The sequence below is a fragment of the Ursus americanus genome, chromosome 9, assembly GCF_024610735.1.
Source record: "Ursus americanus isolate L20-20 chromosome 9, mUrsAme1.1.p, whole genome shotgun sequence".
Classification (NCBI taxonomy): Eukaryota; Metazoa; Chordata; class Mammalia; order Carnivora; family Ursidae; genus Ursus; species Ursus americanus.
Window position 1 is genome coordinate 24976481 of NC_142135.1, and position 15917 is coordinate 24992397.

General features: G+C 30.7%; 1 protein-coding gene across 4 annotated transcripts in view; it reads left to right on the top strand.

Moving 5' to 3' along the window:
• CSMD3 (CUB and Sushi multiple domains 3) overlaps positions 1 to 15917 on the top strand; it is a 1146349-nt gene that overhangs the window by 448115 nt on the left and 682317 nt on the right. Inside the window, exon 7 of one of the 4 annotated variants that reach the window (XM_045805628.2) lies at positions 8938 to 9249. The exons of the other annotated variants lie outside the window; for them this stretch is intronic. Within the exon in view, the coding sequence (XP_045661584.1) occupies positions 8938 to 9249 (312 nt within the window). The remainder of the gene's footprint in view (positions 1 to 8937; positions 9250 to 15917) is intronic. 4 annotated transcript variants of the gene reach the window in all.

Below are 15917 nucleotides of genomic sequence, written 5' to 3' on the forward strand. Positions count from 1 at the left end.
GAGTGTGTGGATGTTTGTTGGGGGGATGTATTTGTGCTTGATGCACAGTAGTTATTTAATTCATGTTTGTGAAAGAAAAAAGAGGAGGGAAAGAGAAGATGAAATGCCTCAGGTTTTAAAGTCAGCTATTTGAAATGCGACTGCAACATAGAAAAGGGAAAAATCTTTACTTTCTTCAGTGTAGAAATGATGAGGAATAGGAAGATTCATAAGTAAATAATATTTGCTTTCTCTAGAATAAATACAAGATAAAGTTATTTTTCCAATATCTACAAAAAATGTAAAAGCAGAAGTCCCTTGCTGAATCTCTTTGTTCATATTTTGCTCTTTTTTCCCGTTTTTCCAAGTAACTTCTGCCCTAAAAGAGAAGGGATTCCTTTGTATTTTAAATACAAACTTACGTGTCTCTTCCCCAGGGAAGATTTGAGTGAAGGAATCTCTAATTAACCTTCTGATATGTATCACCCAGAGGATCAAACTTTCTACTCCTAGACTAGAAAGTGTCAAAGAGAGTTGGCCAGATGTCACAATGTTAGAATAGATGATTTTTGAGATCCTCCTCAGTCAGATGTCCACATTTTAGCTCTCAATTTTAACACATCTGTTTCTGTAACTAAAGAACCAAAACATATTTGAAGACAAGTATAAATGTAAATTTCAGCCATCATTGTTATAGTATTCATACCTTTATTTTATTGATGATATTAAAAGATAGTGTTTGCATACTCTTTTGAAATAAAATGTATTCTTGGTGAAAAAATTAAAAAAGGAACTTGGCAGAGTAATTACATAAAGGAATATAAAAATTTACCTTTCAATATGGAAATATGTATTTTAAATATCCTAACAGATAATTATACATAATACCCCAATATAATGTGAAATATATGTGCCTTTCTGATTAATGGTAGCCTTTGAAGATGAACACTACAGGTTCTTACTATTTCTGAAGGTTTTTTTTTTTCCTCCAACATGCTACGTTTCTCAGCCAAGATTGGCATTTATTTTCAAGCAGATCACTTCTGCTGCTAATTAATTAGCTGCTATAGAATAAAAAGTGTCTTACAGAGTGTATGATGCAGGAGAATAAAACCTTTCTTGGCTTCAGTTTCTTATTAGGCTGCTCTACTTTAACATATTTATGCAGATACTCACCAGTTGCTCAGCAACCTTTCAATGATGAACACTGTTAATAGTCTTTCCTTCATTATGTCAGTCCTTTCCCACCCGCCCACACCTCCTTTACACCACACTTGTTAGTAATGAACCCAGTTCTTACAATCATACAACAATCACATGGAACCAGGTATCAATTTATGGTAAATGCCTCACCCAGGAGCATTCACTGATCTATTGCAAGCTTTACAAGCCTCAAAAACGTATTTCCAAAGTGTCTTATTTTGTACTTACTTTGAGGAGGACTTTAAACTTACTCAAACTGAATAGTTAAGCAATTACTCTAGGATGTGTGTTCTCTCAACCAGAAAGGTAGGTATTTGTGTGGTTTTAAGAGGAAAATCTTGAAAGGGCAATGCCTAAATCCCAAAGAGCATCTTTAAATACCACCCGGGAACACAGAAAAAAATGGGGTCAGGATAGCTCCTCGGTTCCCTTTAAATCATATCACATATATAAAACCAGTGTTACTAAACGTTGTACTTTAGGGTTTAGAAAAAGAGGAACACTTAAAATTAATGAAAAATGAAGAACATCCACCCTCCGCAAACTAGAGGCCATTATAGAAAGAAATAGAGGGTAAACATGGATACAGTCAAATAGTCAAGGTGAGAAGGACTCAGGGACTTGATGGGCTGGGTCAGAATAAAGCCTCTTATTTTTCCTTTTAACCATGATAGATGGATAGAGTGACTTCACCAGTTCCTTTCCCTTACTTCTCTCCTTTTTCCTTCGCAATGCCAAATATCATTATTGTAAGATATTTTTTGAGGGGTGAAAAGGGTGCTGGAGAATAGAAGAGAAGGGAAATACTACCCCCATTTGAGAAAACACAAATGAAGGAGTGATTTATATGTTCTTGGATGTTTCTTCCTCTCTTTTCCTTTTTTTCTATCATATGCCATATCAATTGCAGTTATATTATAATGGAGTGTTTGAACACATCTGAACAGGTTCAATTTCTTATATTTACATCCTTAAAAATACATTTAACAATAGTCATTGACACAAAGTAAAATATTTATTTATTTATTTTTAGAAATAAGAGAGTAGTACGTTTAGCCCTATTCATTCTTTTCTCATTATACACATTAAACAAATTCAAGGGGAAGTGGGGTTGCATACATTTGAGACATCCTTTCTACTTTTGAAAAGTTATTACTACATATCAATTATCAGGGACAGCAAGACTCTGAAAGTGAAGGTATTCCTGATGTAACACTTTGAAATAAAGGATATTAGTACTTATTTTTCTTAATAGCAACTTTATGTCTTCCAAGGTAACTGGCAGCTATTCCACAAGATTTGGTGTGGAAGGAAATTAAACAAGGGTGTGTTAAGTTACATTTTGTTTGTTGAATGACAGATACTTCTACTTTAGCTGAGAGATAAGAGTTGCTGCAAGAGAGAAGCCTAAAAATGCAAGACTCTAGGAGATGGTTTTAGAAAGATGTGGAGGGGTAATCTGTCCCTTTCTCATATTCTTATGAAATGTGACAAGGGTGACAACAATTTTATTCTGAAACCCAGCCCTTTAAGTTATGTCAGTATTGTGACCTTATGGAAGAACATTATGCTTAGTTATGCTAAAGACTTCAGTTTGTATTTTGTGGATATTTATTCCTACAAGTGGTGTGTGTTTGTGGTTGGGCACATTAAAAAATGACCCCCAAGGATCCACCACTATACATAGTCGAGACTTCCAAAGGGTTTGAAGAGGAATATATAATGAAAAAATTCGATTCTGCAACTTTACTTTAATCAACTAGGTGAAACAAGAAATGGTCCTTTGAGAGAGAGTGATCTTCAAGACTCTTGCAACTCTGTATTTAAAAAGTTTTCCCTAGCACGCTCTTTATTTTTAGTACTAAGAAATGAGATGTCTGTTCTCTCACATTTTTATAACCAAATTGTGATATTTAGTATAACATTCAGACATTTACAATATATATGTTTTAAATATATATTTATCATATATATTTTTTATATATAGTTTTTGTCATGGTTGCCCTATACAGTACTCTCCATATACTTTCTAAAACTTTTGATATTTCCTATATTTCATTTAGATAAAGGTATTTATGGTTGCTTGGCATGTGGATTTATCAACATTTCAAACAATTCAGAATATGGGATTTTTATCTCGCATGTAAACAACTTGACAGTAAATATCTTGTTGAATATTTGTTTTATAATTGTTTATTTACTCACAGTAAGTGCAAATTTAGTAGATGTACCATTAAATCTTGCTATCATCAGTTTCAGCTTAGATTGCAAATATTTATTCACTCACTTTGCATATTAAATCAGCTTGATCACTTGTACCTGATAAACAATAACAAATCCATTTGCAAAATTTAATACTAACTTCCCTATTTAATGCTTAGAAATTTGAATAGAAATATATAATATAAATAGAAACATAAATACATATTCAATTCAGGAAGACAATTTATATTTAAGATTTCTGTTCTATTTTTAAATTAGTACACACCTAAATAAATTAATTTGTGATCATAGAAAATCTGTTACTTGAATTAATGATTTCTTTTTAACTCTATGAAGATCAATATCTTTTCACATTTTAACATTTCAGAAATCTGAATGTAGGTGACAGGGTTTTTACGTTGTCATGTCACAATTGAATTGGTAGAATTTTTTTTTTTCCCTTAGAGGTACATCTTATCATCAAGAGTATCTTATATTCATTTAATTAGATATTTTAATATCATAATCTTATGTAATTTCAACATAAATATAGCATTTTAATCTAAAATAAAAACTATAAGACTAATACAGACCTGTTCCTTAAAACTAACTTATAAACTACTTTTTTTCAGGATTGTTTCACTTAAAATTCTCCTATTCAGACAATTTTATACTAGATAACAGTTAATCAAGTAGATTATTTATGTTTCTTTTACACTTTGAGGGGTACTTTCAGTTTATCCATCTCTTCTCTAAGTTGAATATTCAAAGTACAAATACATCCACTAATTTGTACTGAAAAATACTAAGCTATATTGATTTTAGGATACTGGAATTAATAGTGTTTAACATGCAAAATACCTAAGTTATGTACCTGACTATAATACGCTTCCTAAAAATTATAGCATGTAACAAAGCAGTGGCTTTGTTTTACTCATTCTCACATACTGCAATTAGTTTTCAAGAGTTACCTCACTTATTGACATATTTAAGTTTCATCCAAGTAATAGTAAATAAAAGAACTTACAACATACACATTAAATTACATATGCTAAAATTTGTAGAATATTTAAATAATGGCTCAGATAGAATTGTTGCATTAGTTGTATTTAGATTTTATTTTGATGTTATTTTGTATATTTTTCCTTTTTGCATGTTTTCATGTTAAATGTTTATTGCATTTCTCTTCATTTATATTTCGTAATGCCACAAAATTATTCACTTAAAATTATTTTGTTAAACGTTCATTCAGATGTTTCACTTGAAATGCTAAAATTAATGAAACAGAATATATTTTTATATAAAATAACATGCCAGACATAAATATCTAAAAGCCACTTCTTTGAATATGTAATTATCTTTAACATGTACTTATGTAGCTGTGTACGTATTGGACCATCCATTCATATCTCTAGCAACATATTCTGTTCTTCAGTTCTGTGACAAGTTAAACAATAATTACAAAGCGGAGTGGCACAAAATTGTTTTAAAATCTGTAAGGCTAAAAATTTCATCATAGATTAAAATTCAATTATGAAATGAGTTTTCATTTGTTACACTTTCTAAATGACATGGCTTTATATGAATTATGCTTAGTCTCTTGAAGATATATTGTTGAAATAAGAAAGCCTTCAAAAACATAGTTTTCATTATAATACATAAAATAATCCAAATTTAATATTGTAAGGATTACTGTTAAATATATTTGCCAATTTACATGTGTAACATATGTCATTTTCCATTATCATAGTTCCAAAGATGACATATAGTTATTTACAGAAGCATGCTTATATATGTAAACCATTTCATTTTATTTTTGTTATATTGAGAAATGTTTTATTAAGGAATATTAATAAAATATATAGACCTGTATTTATATTGTAAACATCTAATTTTTAAATATATCTCAAGCAATTTAATGGCAGGATAATCTAATTGTGAAAAACACATCTTGTATACATAATTTGATTTCAGATGAAGAATGGATTTTCTGAATGTACATTTTATTCTTTAATTTGGGTTGTATGTCATGTAACATGAATTTAATACTGTGCTATTAAAGGTAATGTTTACTTAATTGTGCAGCATACTTAAATTTTTGAAAGAAAACAAAATATATTATTGGATTAGCTATATAATATATTTAACAATGAATTGTTGGTATACATAATCCTAAGACTTTTCTAACATTGGCAATTACCTCATAAAACAGTTATGTATGCAAAAATGTTGAGTGTTTTTAAACTGTTAAATGGTAAATGGTGCATTTTGACAATTTAAAAATCTGTGTTTCACACACTGCCAATTTAAAGTGGTACCAAAACCAGTACTCTAAACTGGTCTACATTTTAGAAAAATGGTTATATAATATATGATATAACTGTATGGTGATGGATGATATTATTGCCTTACAAAGGAAATCAATGTTATTTTTTATAGAAGTTGTTCCATTTTATATATCAAACATATTTAAGCACATTTAGATGCACTTCTGTCTCCTACTATTATAAGATACAGTTACTTTTCACTCTACAGAAATTTGAACATTCTAAGTAAACCCATTTCACATGAACATTGTATACTTTTAAGGGATTGGGAATTATGACACAAATCTTCAAGTAACTCTCACTTATGCAAATAAATCTTCAGATTCCACACTTTTTCAAAATGATGTCTTTGAAAGTTAAAAACAAAATTGTCAGTTTTCCTCCCTTTGGAATTTCTCTTCATTATATGTTTGAAATATGACTTTGCCATGCTAAAAATTATGAACATATTTCATTTGTGAAATTTATTCTTTATTATTATTGTTAATATTATTTTAATGTTATTATTAACTTTATTCATTTATTCTTTCTTTTGATGAATATTTCTTGAGCATCTACTGTGTGCCAGGCACCGCTCTAGATGCTAGGTATTCAGCAGTGAATAGAATAGAAAAACAAAAATCTCAGCTTTTGGGGAGCTTGCATTCTAGCATGGGGAAGAAGGAATATGCACACAAAATATACATAAAACATAGGAACTAGTTAGCAAAATATCTGGTTGAAATATATATCTGGTTGGACCGTGGTTTTTAGATAAATTATTTTTTCAGTCCTTCATTCCAACACTCCATCCTGTTCTGCATTCAGGCTGAGAGGATAGTGAACCACCATCACCATTAGCTAGAATTAGAGCTCTATTACTGAAGATTTTAAGTCTGGAATTGCTAGCAAATCCTGGATCTAAAGGCTAAGAAAGGTCAGTTTTAACTCTCAAATTTGGTCAAGGCCTGTATTTATCTTGTCTTCAAGAAAATGGGTGTTTGGAATTGATCTGTAGGTCTTGGATTAGTTACAGAAGCAACCTAGACACATTCCAAGAATTATCCCAGAATTATTGACCCAAACACAAGAGATGATTTGTGACTAACCGTAATGACTTCAGTGATGGAACATAATAAATAACTATCCAGTTTACTCCTTGGAGTAAGGTTAGAATATTGAGATTCGAGATAGAGTATAAATTCTTTTTCATAATTTTAGATTGTATTTTGCAATTTATGTGTATAGTTAAGTGGTTTCCTTTTTTAAACTAAAACTGAAAGCCTGGAAATTATGATAAAATTATGAAAAGTTTTAAAGTATTAGTTTTTCATCCTCCCTGATTTTATACTTCCTTTCTAAAGGGGAAGGTGCAGTTAAATTCCCCAGGTGAATAAGATGGATCACGTAATTGTTTTTATAGTAATAAGCACATGGGCATTTCAAATGTCTGATTAACCATGAGGTTAATTACTACGTGTTAGTATTGTAAGCATAGTTAGTGCTTAATCATGTGATTAAAGAAAAATCTTACTAATATTAGCTTAGTAAATGTTACTGGCCAATTTGCATAACCAACATGGATTTAGGAGATCGTAATCTTCACAAAATGACTTGAATAAATAGTCAATAGCAACTTCTTCCTGACTGATGTTTTAGAGTATATTAAAGGTTTTTAAAATAATCTCATAATTGTCATACCTCATTTACCCTTGGTTGCCTCATAATACAATAATTTACTTCTTCTGAATTTCTCAATCAAATTAACCAAGGTTTAACAATTTAGGCTGGCAGAATTCGTAGCAGACATGTGTCCCTTTGTTTACTTATGAATGAGAGGACCCTGTGTTTGACTTCCTTTCTGGCTTTAAAGGAGAAATCAGAATTACCGGCCCTACCACCCACCTGCCTGCAGTACAAGAGGAAAAAAAAAGAGGCAGAGCATGCCCAAACCACATTAACTGGTAAAACTATTTTCCTTTTGCAGAATGGTTAAGATATTCCTATGTATTTTTGTCTACAATATCTATTTATACTTTGTGGATAGAAGCTCAAGATGTAGTTTATTGAGAAGGCAAGTGTGTGAAAACATACTACTCATTGGCCTTAAAAAATACTCAGAAGTTTTTAAACCAGGACCTAATGATTATTCCTAATTAGTAGCTGTACTTCCAAAATTCAGTATTTTTTTCTTGTTAAGCATTTTAGATGTCAAGATCATTGTGAATATATCTTCATTCCATTTCATACTTCTATTATAAGGTTACTTTTTTCATTTTGTAAGAATTATATACTACCATGGACAATCTTTTAAAAAGGTTTAGGTGAAAAGAAAACGAAAACCCTAATTTGGCATCTTTAAAAACTATTTTAAAATTACTGTGAAACCTTAATAAGGTTAAGAATGTAGAGAAATATATGCCATGGAATGCTTATGAGATATTTGGATATTCTCAACCATTTATTAAAGCTAGTTTTGTATGAATAAATGTTCCAAACTATTAGTTTTCAATCATTTCTAAATATAATGATCGTTTACTTTTAATTAGTTGAAAATTGTTTAATCTCAAATTTTACTTTAAAGGAGCAAAAAATATTACCCAACTTCCAAAAACAACCCACTAAAGTCTAAAGCATGTATATCTCATGACATTGAATATTTTATCATGTAGCTGCTTTCTGGCAAGCGAGGTTAGGATAGACATTTACATAGAATAGTTATTTCAGAGTTTTATTTTTTTTAATCATTTTGTTTTAATTTTGGCTTTGATTTTAAATTCTCCTTCACTTGCTTATCTTAAAATAGAAAGGTTTGATATTTTTCCCAGAAATTATGAGGAGATATGGCACAGACTATTCAAAGCATACTTTTGAGAAAAGTGTGGTTACACAGTTACCCATTCTGTCAAAATTTGTCACTTGCCAGGCATTCCTTGCTAATATTCATCTGTAGATAAATAACAAAGAAGATTGATTCAGGGCCACATAAAGGGTTTACTATTTCGCCTCCCCCCCCAATGTATTACAGTTAAAATGTGGTATATTTGTGTGTGATATATATCATAGGTTGATTGATACAAAGCAATCATCTGATCTGGTTACTTCACATTCTAGTAGCGTGTTTGTGTTTTGCGTCTTCATGTTGATTATCCTTAAGGTAATAGAAGGGAATATAATTTATTAAATTATCAGAAAAAAATAAAATTTAAAAGAAAAAGTTAGCATCTAGTGCTACTGTGTCCCACAGGTTCTTCTACATTGGCCCACACTACCTCCACTGGTGAGTTAGAGGAGCATAACAGGACTACCACTGGTGCTTTTGCTGTTGCTAGCACATCTGCAGATGTTACTGTATCCAGTGTTACAGCTGTCACCATCCATAGACTATCCGAGGAACAGCGAGTGCAAGTTACGAATCTCAGAAATTCAGGTCTGGACCCCAACACGTCCAAGGACGGGCTCTCTCCTCATCAAGCAGATACACAGAGTACAAGGAGAAGACCAAGAAATGCTGAACAGATAGAAAGAACTAAAGAGCTTGCAGTTGTTACTCATAGAGGTATTGGATGTTATTTTACTTGTGCCCATTTAGTTACAGCCAAGGCTATATTTTGGTAATGATTCTAATTAGAGAATGAGCTGAAAGAGAGCCAAGATGTAGGAAGTGAAAAAAAAAAGTGTAAAGTAGCTGAAAAATACAGAGAGTAATAGCGAAAACCTGAATAATTTGAAAGCACAAAAAAAAAAACCCAAAAGAAACCTTAAAGGAAATGCAAATGTTGGGCGGGGGTGGGGGTAAATGTAGAAAGAAAAGAATGCATAAAAAAGATGAAAAACAAGTATTAAATATCTATTGCATATCACATGCCAGTTATGATGTCGAGATAATTTGAAAATAAAATAGCTAGTTTCTATTTATAAGTGTACATATTTACACATTGATGATTTATCCTATGTAGTAATTTTCAGTATTTGCATGAAACTTTTATGTTACACAGATGCTATTTAACAATTAAGAAAATAGATAATTTGGGCAAAATGAAAAAATTCTGTCTGGTGATTATTTTATAAAGCTTGCTCTTCTATATCTTAATTACCTATTTCCTGAGCTATATGTTTGTACTGAGATTTCTCATTTGAAAAGGTAACAGCTATTCATTGAGAATATGGAGATAAAAGTTAAATATCTATTAACTTTCGAATTTTTATAGAAAAAAAGGCCAAATCATATGTTGGTAATTTTCTAGTTAATTAACATAAGCCTACCTTTTACAAAATTAGGAAGTATAGCAAGTGTATTTTTCTGTTACTTGGTAGCAAGTTTCATTGAGCAGTTCATGAAAAAAAAATCAGTGTAGTGTCAAAAATAAAGGGACTTAATTTATATCAATATACGCTTTGGTGGAAATATTAATTGACCATGTTTCAAGTGCAAAATACCTAATCCAACTCTGTTTCCAACTCATCATCATATATTCTCCAAACTGGTTATGGTTTACGTAGTGTGGTTGAACATGGTTTATACAGAGCATGATGTAAGTAATGGAAAGCATTCTGTGCTTAGTGTACACAAAGGAGAAAAATCAAGACATCTTTACCTAAGTTGGTTGAAAATCCTATAGAAATATCTCAGAAGCTCATTTCCATCAAAATTCATACTGAAGGTACTTTAGTTCTCTTTAATAAGCATACTAAAATGAATTCTTAACATGTAGTAGTCTCCTTTAAAGAATTAAATCAGTATCACCTTGCTTTTCTAATCACTTTCTTACCATATTTCCACTGCTAAGAATATAGGAGTCTTGATAAAATTGATGATTTGCTTAATCAAGTAGACACTTTTCCTTAGTACCAGGAAATTTAAAAAGTGTAAATATTATTAAAATACTGAGGAAAAACCCTTCTTTTCAGTTTTTTCACTCTCTTTGGAAAGTTGCATGAGATAACATTGACAAATTCCTCTGTAACCCATCGAATAAAAGACAGGTAACTCTCAAACATAAGTTTATTACATAAATCAAGTAATAATAGAAATACTGCTTTAGTCAAAGTTTGCCACGAAGTGATATGAGAAACTCTGGGGTTACAAATTAATATTTTATAGAACTAGGAAAAATAATTCATTTTAAAAAGAGAATAATAGTAAGTGATTCAATAAAGTGATTTGAAAATTACTCAATCTAAAAATTTTGAAACACATTAAATTTTAATTAAGCATAGTACTTCCTTAAATTCTAAATCAGTGCTCAAGTTTTCTCAATTATTATTATCTCCTATTTTAGAGTTAATACATGTTTCATCCTTTCCCATATTCTTTCTAAAATAATGTTGCTGAATATAATAGCCATTTGGTAATGCCATCTACTTTTGAAATATTTCTCAGTTATTTATGTTTTAGGTATGTGTATGGAAAACATTCTAAATGGTATATTATTTTTTCAATGACTTAAATTATTATACTTTTATCAAATTTCTATATTAATTAGAATTGGTCCTTCTGATACTTCTCCAGTAATCCACTATTTCAGTGATTTCAGAGGGCTAATTGTTACATTTGAGACACAAACTTTTAACATTTTGGGTTAAAAATGTCAATGTTAGAAGTAGAAGAGACCTATCACCCTACGTCTATTAATGTTTTTGAAAACACTCAATATTTAGCTGTATTTTCAGAAATAAAATAGACTTTGAAAACTTGATTCTTAGCAGGGCCACATTTCTAAATTGGAATCGACTGACATCAAGGCAGTATTATTTATAAATATAATTCCAGCTCACCAGACATACCTGGAATGCCTACTGCGTACCAGGATGTGTTCTAGAAAATAAAGATACTAGATGACCCTCTCCTTTAAGAGAGTGAGATAGAGTGGAAGAAATAGAGATATCAATCTGGTACAAGGAAAATTTTATAAACTTAGTAGCTGATTAGATACTCAAAGAGTTACGGGGTATACGCAGACAGTGAGTCATTTAATAGACATTTTAAATGAGTCAGTAAACATAATGCAAAAATAGTTTCTTAGTTTTTTCTAGATATTTTAGAGAAAACAAAGTAGTTTTTGTTCTTCTATTCCAAGCTCTACAATGTAGTCAGAATTACACCACTGCTTTAATGCTTCCAATGGCTTCTCCATGACCTTAGGAATAAAACCAAGACTTCGTGATGACACACAGGAGATTCCATGATCTGGCTTTTGTCCATATTTCCAAATTCATCCTGTATGACTCTCGCAGTCACTCTGGTTTTTTGTTTGTTTGTTTGTTTTGATTTGGTTTGTTTTTTTTTGGCCAAACGGAAATTCTTTTAGTTTAGAACATACTACGTTCTTTTCTACTTGAAGCCACTTTTACGAACTATTCCTTCCATCCTTTCAAGCAGATCATTTTAATTCCCTTTTGAAATTTTAGTTTAAATTGTCACCTCCAGGAAAGTTAGGTTTTTCTGTTATAACTCACCATTGTACTCTGTACTTTGCCTGTGTTTGTAATCACTAGCCCTATGGCTTGTCCTATAAAATTTACCTCTGAGGTAAGGAGTGGGTAGGTCTGGTTCATGCTGCATTCCCAGTGCTTAGAACAGTTTCTGAACCATAGACATACTTAAATAATATTTGCTAAACTAATGCATAAATATTTACAATATGACCAGCTAAAGCATTCACCTAAATTTCTTAGAAGTCTTAAATTATAATTTGCAATATACTCAAATATCTATCTGTTTCAGTATTAAAGATAACTACTTCACTTTGTCATAAATATGAATTTGCCAGTGTTTTTAATTCCTAAAAGTCATTGATATTCTCATGAACCCACAATAATATATTGCTTTTATATATTACCACTTCAAAATTCACAACATAAAACTAGATATAAATGCCTTGCTTATAGCCCTTATCCATTTATAAAATCGAAGGATATTTATAGTTAAACCCAAGAAAGCTATAAAGTTGATAAATTTCATATGAATAAATATTAATGTTGTGCAGTTGTTATTATTTTGCCGAAAGTCATTACCATTTAAAGCATATATGTGATAGAGATTGTGATAGCATAGGTTCTTTTGAGGTGTTCAAGTCCATACTATCTTACACTGTATGATAATTTAGTTTATTTTTCATAATTTTTCTTTAGTCACACTGCAATTTCATTTTCATTTTGTGATATCTTTTGATCATTACTAGTTCCCAATTTATTCTCAATAGGTTGGGGCAGTTAAAGTACTTACAGTTTGCATCAGTATTGGTATAAACACAAAGAAGACATGGACATTGAAATTGCACATAGTATTTGGTACTTGGTACTTCTGTGTTTTGGACTCAAAATCTATTTATTAACTTACTATAAATCAGCATAGCTAGTTACTTTATTGTCAATAACAGCCATACAATTAATGAATAATTAGAAAAACTTAGAATGTTTATCAAAGATATTTTCAACTCTCTATAGAATACTATTCTATAGAATACTATATAGAATTAATTTTCCTATCACACTATAGTTAAAACATCAGTTAATTTGGGATGCCTGGGTGGCTCAGTCAGTTGAGCTTCTGCCTTTGTCTCAGGTCACGATCCTAGGAAGGATTGAGTCTCATATTGGGCTCCTTGCACAGTGAGGAGCCTGTTTGTCCCTCTGCCTGCTGCTCCCCCTGCTTGTGCTTTCTCTCTCTCTCTCAAATAAATAAAATAAATCAAATCAGTTAATTCAATTTCAATTATCTTCTTAAAATATTTTTTCACTTTCTACTTTTACTCAGTAAAAGAAAACCATTTCTAATTTTCTCCATTTAAAGAAGAGTCTCTTGACATTGAAATAAAAAGTAAAAAAGAAAGAATACTAATGAACAGTGTTGGTTTAGATCTTCTTTAAGCTGTGTATTAACACCACACCACAGTATCCTATGGTCTTAGCATCCAGTAGTCCTCAGTAGGAGAATTCAATTTTTATTGACTGGATTTTAGTCCACTTTTGCTACCTGCTGTGTTTGAGACCCTGTGCAGGTTATGTGAACTATCAAGAGTTCTAGTTCCATATTTGTAAAGTAGTATCATTGTATTACATTAGGGTTTCTGTGAGGATTAAACATGGTATTGGTTGGAAGTGCTACAAAAATCTTAGGTTTTTTTCTCCCAGCGGAAAGATAAAACCAAATTGCCCACCATTGCTAGTTAGTTCTGAGGTTGGAGAATTAGGCTGAGTTTATACTTGGCCCTTGTTAACTATCTGGTCTTGAGCAATAACTTCAACTCTCAAAGCTCAACTTCTTAGTAATAGAGAAAACCTGACTTGTAGTTAGCTGTGTGGAAAAAAATGTAGCGCAGTTGCTGATGTGTGTTCAACAAGTACTAATTACTGTTACTTGTATTATTATTCACCATGTTTTAACTTTTGCTGTGTGCATGACATTGTACTGGACAGGAAGGGTATACAAATGAAGAATGCAGACTCTGCCATCAGGTAGTCTGTGTAACTTGAAAAAAAAAAAAGAGTAATTACAAATTTACTGTGAGAAACACCCACCAGAACAGTATTTTTGAAATGCTTTTGAGGTAAGGAGAGCGACTAACTACCTCTGAATGTAAAAAGTCAAGGAAGGCTGCACAGAGGATATTAGAACTAGTTCTTGAAATAGGAATAAAAGTTTGACTAGTAAACTGTGTTTATCACAAGGTGCAATGAAAGTGCTTTCAATAGATATTTGTGCTGAATAAAAATATGAGGAGTCTATACCAAAATAAAGTGTTCAACTATGCTTAATAGGATTTTACATTCATATAAATAATCTAAAAATGATTGATATTTTTAGTTTACAAAATACCCACGTCTGAAATTAGATAATGTAATTATATCTAGTAATATTTTAAATTTTACCAGAATACTTTCACCTTAACTATAAGCTCTTTTGAAATTATTTATTAATATTTATTCAAAACACCTTTTCCAGTAATCCCTAAACCCTATAGTACAGTACGATAGCCCTAAGAGATTTCAGCTCAAAGTTGACTTAAGATAATAGGACTTATTTAATAATATAATTAAAACATTACAAGTAGAGCATCCTGTACTTCTAGAATTATATCTTTAAGAATTATCTAGGATAGTTCAGATTCATCTAATACAACATCATTATTTTGCAAAGAAAATTGTGGTCTGGCGGAGGATGTATGAAAAGGAAGTTCATGTTGCTAGACTAGTATTCATTCATTCTTTCATTTATTCAGAATTTACAAGGGTCTAATATATGCAAAACCTTGTATTATATGATATTAACATCAAAGTAATATAGCTGATAAGCACAATTGGTGTTTCTTTCTCAAGTTTATAGTCACTCATTTAAAATATAATCATTAAGATGTGTTTTCTCTACATAATTTAACATTGTCTTTTATATTGTAGAATATTTTTTTTTCAATATGTAGACAAGTTCTGTCAGCTGTTTATGTTATGTTTTCAAGTACAAAATATGGATATATTCTTATGAAGAGTTACTATATATCAATATATAATTATATATATAATATATATAATTATAAACTGTCTTTTATTGTTTTTCCTAGTGGAATATTAACTTAGATGATTATAACATGATGCGGAGTCAAATGTGATATGAGCATTTTAGAGCCATTGCTGCTGTTTATTTTGACATAGTGTAGTCAATTTTTCCATAGTATGTTTAATAGTATGTTTAATCATATCAATAGGATCAAGCAGAACTTTAGTTTGGTTTACAAAGTAATATGAAATTATGTTAACTAAAATTGAATATGACGTAGGCTCCCCCCCTTTATAACAGCAGCCTAAAAGAAAACCTATTTTAATCATCAGTTTTTGACTAGAACTTTTTATTATTTTCTCCTTTAAGATAAGAATGGATAATTCAGCATAAAACTTCATCTTAGATCAGCAGTTTTAATCTAAACAAAAGCAGTATTTTTTTTCATTTTATCATAAGCAATATTTTTTTCAAGTAAGCTCATCTTAACATTTACATTGCTTAACAGAAAAGGGAAAACAGACTATCAAGCTGAAATTTCTAGTTTAACTCAGATGTCAAATTCTGTGATATGTAACAACTTTGTTCAAAAAACCAAACTGTAACATGACAAAAACTTTATTGTATTGAAGTGATAGTTTTCGGGTGCCTACTATGTGCCTTCCACTAATAGGCTATCCGGCCACATGTAAAATTTTAAATATTTTCAACAGCTTGTAAGCAACTAATAC